The sequence below is a fragment of the Trichechus manatus genome, unplaced genomic scaffold (genome assembly GCF_000243295.1).
Source record: "Trichechus manatus latirostris isolate Lorelei unplaced genomic scaffold, TriManLat1.0 scaffold00075, whole genome shotgun sequence".
In the NCBI taxonomy this organism is placed as follows: domain Eukaryota; kingdom Metazoa; phylum Chordata; class Mammalia; order Sirenia; family Trichechidae; genus Trichechus; species Trichechus manatus.
The window spans coordinates 2,156,729-2,166,135 of record NW_004444011.1 but is presented as its reverse complement, the minus strand read 5'-3'; the positions used below and the strand labels follow the sequence as shown (position 1 = coordinate 2,166,135).

The window sequence follows — 9,407 nt, the reverse complement described above, 5'->3', positions numbered from 1 at the left end:
AAAAAAAAAAAAAAAAAAAAGAACCCCCCCAAAAATAAATAAATAAATAAAAGGCTTTGTCCCAGTTAACAAATACCAATAATACAGTGGAGGAAGTGTTTTAGGAAGCATGGGGCCTCTTCTGTGTCCTTGAATTCTGCCTCTTAGGTATCTGCTCATTCTGTAAGACCATAAAGCCAGCTCTGCCAATGGATATTTTAAAGGAAAAGTGACATTTTGAATAGGAGTTGCATTTTATTGCAGAATCATTTGTCAAAGTTCCAATGTATAATTTGAAATTATGAGCTCATCTGCTTAGCCAGGAGCAAGGCAGTGAAGTGTTAAGATTCTGCAACAGTTTCAAATGAAAAGGAGGCAGGTTATATGCTCTGAGAATATCTAAAAGCATGCACCACTGCCACTGCTGTTATGTGGTAGTGATGGCCATAATACAGCTACAAAGCCTACTGGCCCTAAAACTTTCAGAAGATATTGGAGCCTAATACCATTTATGAAAATTAACCCAAAATAGACCATTGACCTAAATGTAAGAACTAAAACCACAAAACTCTTAAAACAACACATAGGAGTAATGCTTCAGAACCTAGTTTTCGGTAATGAGTTCTTAGATATGTCACCAAAAGTACAAACAACAAAAGATAAAATAAATAAATTAGACTGCATCAAAATAAAAAAAAAAAAAAAATGTGCATCAAAGAACTTTATCAACAAAGTGAAAAAACAACCTCCAGAATGGGAAAAATATTTGGGACCCATATGTCTGAAAAGGGTTTAATATCCTGAATATATAAAGAATTCAACAACAAAAAGACAAACAACCCAGTAAAAAACTGAGTGAAGGACTTGAATAGACATTACATCAAAAAAGGTAATCAAATGGACAATAAGCACTACAAATGGCCAATAAACACAAGAAAAGATGCTCAACATCGTTAGCCATTAGGGAAAACAAAGATCGAAACCACAATGACAATGACATACCACTTCACCCCCACCAGGGATGGAGAAATTGGAGCCCTCATCTACTGTTGGTAGGATTGCAAAATGGTAAGTCACTGTGGAAGACAATTTGGTTATTCCTCAAAGAGGTAAACATAAATTATCATATGATCCAGCAATTCCATTCCTAGGTATATACTCGAAAGAATTGAAAGCAGGGACTCAAACAGATACTTGTACGCCAGTGTTCACTGTAGCATTATTCACCATAACCAATAGGTGAAAACAACTAAAGTATCTATGAACAGATGAAAGGATGAATGAAATATGTTATATCCATGCAATGGAATATTATTCAGCCATATAAAGAAATAAATTCTCATAAATACTGCCACATAGATGAACCTTGAGAACATTATGCTAAATGAAATAAGTCAGACACAAAAGGACAAATATTGTATGATCTCACTTACATGAAATATCTAGAATAAGAAAATGCACAGAGAGCTAAGTTTGTTAGTGGTTACCAGGGCCTGGTAGGAGGACAAATGAGGAGTTACTGCTTAAGGGGTACTGAGTTTCTGTTAAGAGTGATGAAAAAAAAAAGCTGGAAATGAATAATGGTGAAAGGTTGTACAACATGTTGGATGTAATTAAGGTCACTGAACTGTACATGTAAAAATGGTTAAAATGGCAGATGTTTTATTATATATATTTTATCACCATACAATTTTTAAAAAAAATTTTTTAAAGGAAATATAGCAGGATGGGAGAAGGGGCCACTAACCACCATATTACCACAGCCTTAAGTAAGAACTGTGTTTCACCGCTCCCCAGGTCTTTGGCTCCTCTGGGGTTATGTTAGACCTAAACGTTTTTAAAAAACTTTTGACTGTTAGCTATATATACCTTTGTTAGTTTTCAAATTCATCGTTCTTGTGCTACCTTGAAGAATAGGTACATATCTATTAAGTGGCAGGCATGATGCTAACTATTTTGTATATATCGTATTTTATTAAACATGTCAGGTTTATTAATGTAAGAATTATGACTCCGGTTTTATGGGTGAGGCCATTGAAACCCAAGCTCTCCTAACTCAAAGTGGTTGTTTCATAGTTCAGACTGAGATGGGATTAACTGCAAAGTCTGTCTTTTTCACTAAGCCGTGTAGCTTCTTCCCTTGTCCCTTTTTAATCAATATTGCATGGATTGTTTTACAAGCAGTCTTGTATAATATTTTGGACTCTCACACTCTAACTTAATGTCATTTTTTAGAAGGTTTAAAAAATAAACTTTAGAGTACATTTAGAGTACTCTGTCATACAGGGACGCTATGAGTTGGAATTGACTTGATGACACAAAACAACAACATTCATCAATTACAAACAACGGAGAACATCTTTGTGTGCTGACATGGAAGTAACCTTAAGACATATTAAGTGAATTAAGTTACAGAAAAATCCTAATAGTGTGATACAGTTTGTGGAAAATCACAACCAAACTCAACTAGATTGTCTGTATTATTTAAGTATATATGTACGTTTTGGTGTATGCATGTATAAAAAGCTGCAAAGGAAGTATAAATGAATGACATTAAACCTGGATGAACACCAATGTTCATTGCAGCATTATTCAGCATAGCTAAAAGGTGAAAACAACTGTACTGTACCCTTAAACTGGTAACAGCTATTTCCTCTGGGAAATAGCTGGAGATGGGCAGTGGCAGGCACTGGGAGCTTTGCTTTATCTGTATTGTTTGATTTTTTTAAACAATATAAATGCATTTAGTTAACATAAATTAAAAATATGTTAAATAATCATTCAAGAAGTGTTACTTTTTTAGTTAGAAATCATTTATAAAATCCTTCAATGTAATTTGCCATTTTGGAAATTCTGCCAGTCAAAGTCCATTTAAAGGCTTGCTGATAGAAATTGTGTTTTCACTGAAAATATCTGCTAGCTAAAATAATGATCAATGGTGAGAAGTCACCTGAATAATTAAGTCAGTTCACCAACTAAACTTGTTTCTCCATTCCCAAAATTCTTAGATTAATGCAAACCCTGTGTTCTTTAAAGAGCTTACACAAAGCATTCCTATGTGTCTAACAATGTCCTCCCAGGGTTTTTGGGAAGGGGAATTAGAGTTTCTCTGTGTCTATCCAGTTATCTGATATTTCTTTTTACATAGTGAGCTCTTGTGGCTTGGTTTTTTAGCTTCTTTTTGTTGGAAATTTAATTGATACTGTTTCAAGTTATTTTCCTACTAAGTAACATATTGTATTTGTACTTGGTGTAATTTGTGTATACATTTTATGTTGCATTTAATGAAAACACAGGGACCCTATCATGGCTTGTTTTTTTTGGTTTTATTCTTAATTAATATAGTCACTATATATTGATGATTCCATTCATTGGAGCAAAATTTATTGTGAGAAGATAAGATCAACTTTATGATCTTTTTATTTCTTACCTCAATTGGAAGCATTTTGCTATGGGAAGATATTGCTATCCTGAGTCAAAGAAGTTACTACGTATTTTTATGCTTGACAGACTTTAAATATTCAGGAATTTATTTGAAAATAAACTTTTTTTTGACTATTGAGTTAAAAATAACATTTAAGCATGTTCCCAAGGTGAGGTACGTCTCTTGTATGATGCAATTTATGTTATTCCTATAATGGAGCTCTGTTAGTGAATGTTTGAGACTGTATGTTCGTACAATGGTAGATAAACCACTGAGAAGCCAAGACTTTGCTCATATCCTTGTTTCATCCATCAGAACCATCCTGAAGTATGGGTGAAATAATTTAGGGATAGCATTCAATATCACTTTTGGCTGATGTTTCAGAAATGCAGATGACATCTTCTGTGTCTGAATTTTTTGGGTTGGAAGTGTCTTCTAGATAATGTTTTCAGCTGCATAGACTGTTCAGTGATTCAAATTTTAGAGAATGTAATTCCATGAAGCCACTGGCAATATCATCAAGTCTACCACCAACTTTATTGTCACTGTTTTTGCATGTTTCGGTTAGGTACCAAAACCCGTTGCCATCGAGTCAATTCCGACGCATAGTGACCTTGCCTCATAGAGTTTCCAAGGAGTGGCTAGTAGATTCAAACTGCCAACCTTTCAGTTAGCAGCTGAGCTCTTAACCACTGTGCCACCAGGGCTCCCCTCTTAGGTACACAGCCTGAAATTTTAGCCAGTTTTCTTTTATTTATTTTCCTCAAAGAATGCTATTCTGTTTGTGGGGGCAGTGTCAAAATAGTATAAATTTTCCCATGCTTAGAAATCTAAGTTAACAGTGACATTTTCGTTTTGTTTTTTAGAGCATCAGGGCATCAGGCCTTATCCTATTGGAAACAATCCTTTTTGGGTCTCTGCTTCTGTACTTTCCGGTGAGTAACATAATTGTATTTTAAAAGTAGCCATTTATTTTATCTTACTTAAGTAGTATTTTATATATATGTATGTATGTTTGTATATGTATATATATATGGCTTTATAGACATGTACATTCTGGCTCTAACCAATAATAAATGTTAGTTATTTAACATTTCTCAACCTTGGCTTCCTCTTGTAAAATGGAGATAATTATACTTTTCTTCCCAAGTATGTGAGTAAGGTTAAATGTTTCATGTGAGATAACATATGAAATCCATTCTTGGTATGTATGTTTCATATGTATACATGCATACACATGTAAATATTAATTTCCTTTTTTCCCTCTCTACCTAAATCAGAACCATGAAACACATCAACTAGTTAATGCTGGAAAATTCCGGTGTGAAAGACCGTAATGGTTACATAGAAAAATAAACATAATAAAATAAAGGTATCTGTGGTATTAGTGGTTTATATAACCGTAGTAGACTCTTCGTATCACACTAGTATCATGTTTGTATGCACTTCATGAATTTCACTCCATTCAGTTAAACCAACTTGTATTCATGAGTTATATGTGCCAAGCACTATGCTAGTTCTTGGGGATATTCTGTGAGCAAGGTGAAATTGAGCTCTCTTAAGAAATTTATGATTTAGAGGAGGAGACAAATAAGTACAGGCAATAATAATACAATATGATAAATGCTAAGCCAGTAGGAAGGCAGGGACAGGATGCTGTTGGAGGCATGTACAAGATACACCTAACCAAGTCTAGGGAATTAAAATATCACTTGCCTAAAATTGATAACATGAATAGGTGGTAGGGAAGGAAAAAAGTAGAGCTGCCAGGATACCCTGTTCTTTTTGGTTTTCCTCTTACCTCACTAGGTGCTCCATCTCCGTCTTCTCTGCTGATTCTTAATCTTCTTTCTCACCTCTTAACACTTGAGTGCCTCACTACTCAGTCCTTGTACTTCTTCTTAATCTATACTCTCTCTCTCGGTGATCTCATCAAGCCTCATAGCTTTAAATAGTATTTATATGCCAGTGACTCCCAAATTTGTATCTCCAGACCTTTCCTCTGAACTCCAAACTCATATATATATTCAGCTGTTTTATTTGACATCTCCATTTGAAGGCCCAGTGGTATGCCCTGTCAGGTTTTTAACTGAGCTCCCCATCTCTTTCACCCCCAGATTCAAAGTCTCCCCTTTCCATTGATGACAACTCTGTCCTTCAAGTTACTCAGGCCAAAAATCTTGTAGTCATTTTTGACACCTTTCTTTCTTTCACATTCATCAGAAAATCCTTCAAAATATAGCAAGAATTGAACTGTTTCTCACCATGTCCACTGCTACCACCGTGGTGTAAACCATAGTCAGTATCTTTTCTGTATTATTGCTATAGTCTCTTTATTCCCACCAACCCACCACCTGATTGCCTCCTACCATCTATCTATTTTCAAAATAGCAGTGAGCTTTAATACCAAAGTTAGACTATGTCACTCCTCAAAATTTTCAAATAGTTTGCCATTTCTTTTACAGTAAAAGCCAAAATCCTTATAATTTGGACAGTGCCCCTCCATCACCTCATTTCCTAATCCTATTCCCTCACTCAATGTTTACAAGTGTTCTTGAGCAACCAAAGTTACAGACTCACAATATTATCTTGAAAAATAATTTTAGTAATCTGAATATCTATTGTTGCTACTATCATCTTTTTCCTGAACTTCTGTCCTTTTCTACCCAGGAGTCAGAGGGATCTTTAAAAATATCGAATCTAATCAATTACCTTTTCTGTTTATTGCCAGTGTTCTTAGAATAAAAATCAAAGCTTTTGACACAGCTTGTGATATTCTGTATAGTGTGGTCCTTGTCCACCTCGCCAGCCTCATCTCATACCATCTTATCTTCACTTTTCCTACCTCAGCAACTCTGAAATAATTCTTTCAGTTCTCAAATATTATGCCTTTTGTGGTAAACGGAATAATATCCTCCCCTCTAGAGATATTTATGTCTTAATCACTGGAGCCTGTGAACATATTACCTACATGGAAAAAAAAAAAACCAGAAAACAAAACTCATTGTCATTGAGTTTATTCCAACTCATGACGACCGCATGTGTTACAGAGTAAAACTGCTCTATAGGGGTTTCTTGGCTATAATCTTTACGGAAGCAGATCCCTAGGCCTTTCTCCTGTGGCACTGCTGGGCAAGTCTGAACTGTCAACCTTTAGGTTAGTAGTTGTCTTAGTCATCTACTGCTACTATAACAGAAATACTGCAAGTGAATGGCTTTAACAAACAGAAGTTTATTGTCTCACAGCCTGGAAGGCTAGAAGTCCAAATTCAGGACTCCAGCTCCCAGGGAAGGCTTTCTCTCTCTGTCAGTTCTGGGGGAAGGTCCTTGTCATCAATCTTCCCCTGGTCTAGGCACTTCTCAACACAGGGACCTCAGATCCAAAGGACACCCTCCACTCCCGGATCTCCTTTCTTGATGTAGGAGATCCCTCTTTCTTTCTGCTCACTTCTCTCTTTTATATCTCCAAAGAGATTGACTCAAGATACAACCTAATCTTATAGACTGAGTCCTGCCTCCTTAACATAACTGCCTCTAATCCTGCCTCATTAACATCATAGAGGTAGGATTTACAATACATAGGAAAATCACATGAGATGGCAAAATGGTGAACAATCACACAATACCAGGAAGCATGGCCTAGCCAAGTTGATACACATTTTGGGGAAACACAATTCAATCCATAACAGTAGTCAAGTGCAAACCATTTACTCCACGCAGGGACTTCACATGGAAAAAGAAACTTTGCAATGTGGTTAAGTTAAGGACCTTGAAATTGGGAGGTTTTCCTGGATTACCTGGGTAGGCCCAAGGTAACCACAAGAGTTCTAAGTGAAAGAAGGAAGCAGAAGAGAGAGACCGAGAGAGACAGCAACGTGAGAAAGATTAGGCTGGCCATTCCAGCTGTGAAGATGAACAAAGGCGACCACAAACCAAGGAATGCAGGCAGCCTCTAGAAGTTGGAAAAGAGGAGGAAAAAGATTCTTTCCTAGAGCCTGTAGAAGGTAACACTGCTCTGCTGATGCCTTGATTTTAGCTCTGTAAAACCCATTTCAGACTTCTGACCTCCAGAACTGTAAGATAATTTGTGTTGTTTTGAGTGACCAGGTTTGTGGTAATATGTTACAGCAGCAATAGGAAACTTACTATGGGATCTTTGCAAGTTTTTCCTTTGGTTTTGAAGAGTCTTCCTGGCTTTCTTCCCTCTACGGATCCTTTTGCCTAATTAATATCTAGATATCCTTTAGATTTCTGTGTAAGCATCACTTTTTCAAGAAAACTTTTCCTGATCCTCAGTCTGAGTCAAATTTCTTGCAATAATTTCTTCTGGAATCCCGTTCCTTTTCTTGATAACACCAATCTTGTTTTATAATTATACAATCAAAAGTGCAATTATTTTTTTTATTGTTGTAATTAAATGAAGTTTACATTTCAAGTTAGTCTCCCATACAAATTTTTTTTTACATACATTGTTATGAGACCTTAATTGCTCACCCCGTTCTACAACAGCACACTCCTCTTTTCCACCCTTGATTCCCCATGACCATTCAACCAGCTCCTAACTGGTTGCCTTCCCATCTCACCTCTGGACAGAAGCTACCCCTTTGGTCTCTTGTATCTACTTCACTAAGAGGCACACTCTTCGCGAGTATCACTTTATGTCCCACAGTCCAGTCCAATCCCTGTCTGAAGAGTTGACCTCGGAAATTGTTTTAGTTCTGGTCTGATAAGAGCGTCCAGGGGCCATGCTTTCCAGGGCACCTCCAGTCTCAGTCAGACCATTAAGTCTGCTCTTCTTACTAGAATTTGAGTTCTCCACCCCATCCTTCTACTGCTCCATCAGGGACCGTCTGTTGTGTTTGTTCCCTGTCAGGACGTTCATTGGTGGTAGCCAGGCACCATCTAGTTCTTCTGGTCCAGGCTGATGAAGTCTCTAGTTTATGTGGCCCATTCTGTCTCTTGGGCTAATATTTTCCTTGTGTCTTTGGTATTCTTTGTTCTCCTTTGTTCAAGTGGTTGGGACCAATTGATGCATCTTAGATGGCTGCTTGCAAGCTTTTAAGACCCCAGACACCACTCACAAAAGTAGGATGCAGAACATTTTCTTAATAAGCTTTGTTATGCCAATTGACATAGATGTCCCCTGAAAGCATGGTCCCCAGACCCCACCCATCCCTGCTACTCTGTCTCTAGAAGTATTTGATTGTATTGAGGAAACTTCTTAGATTTGGTTTAGTCCAGTTGTGTTGACTTCCCCTGTAGTGTGTGCTGTCCTTCCTTTCACCTAAGATGATTCTAATCTACTATCTACTTATTGAATAACCCTCACCCTCCATCCCCACCCCCGTAACCATCAAAGAATGTTTTCTTCTGTGTTTAAACCTTTTCTCGAGTTCTCATCATAGTGGTCTTATACAGTATTTGTCCTTCTGTGACTGATTAAATTCATTCAGCATAATAAGTTCCAGCTTCCACCATGTTATACGATGTTTCACAGCTTCATCGTTCTTTGTCTTTGCGTAATATTCCATTGTGTGGATATGCCATAATTTGTTTATCCATTCGTCCGTTGATGGGCACCTAGGTTGCTTCCATCTTTTGGCTATTGTGAACAGTGCTGCTATGAACATGGGCGTGCATATATCTATTCGTGTGACGGCTCTTGTTTCTGTTGGCCATATTCCAAGGAGCGGGGTAGCTAGATCGTATGGTACTTCTATTTGTAGCTTTTTAAGGAAGTACCAAATCAATTTCCAAAGTGGTTGGACTATTTTACATTCCCACCAACAGTGTATAAGTGTTCCAGTCTCTACACAACCTTTTCAGCATTTATTATTTTGTGTCTTTTGGATTAATGCTAGCCTTGTTGGGGTGAGATGGTATCTCACTGTAGTTTTGATCTGCATTTCTCTGATGGTTAATGATCGTGAGCATTTCTTCATGTGTCTGTTAGCCACCTGAATATCTTCTCTGGGGAAGTGCCTGTTCATATCCTTTGCCCATT

The 9,407-nt window shown here is 37.1% G+C and overlaps 1 protein-coding gene across 1 annotated transcript in view; it reads left to right on the top strand.

The window, feature by feature from the left end:
- GPR158 (G protein-coupled receptor 158) overlaps positions 1-9,407 on the top strand; it is a 734,231-nt gene that overhangs the window by 467,799 nt on the left and 257,025 nt on the right. Inside the window, exon 5 of the mRNA XM_004380527.2 lies at positions 4,270-4,338. Within this exon, the coding sequence (XP_004380584.2) occupies positions 4,270-4,338 (69 nt within the window). The remainder of the gene's footprint in view (positions 1-4,269; positions 4,339-9,407) is intronic.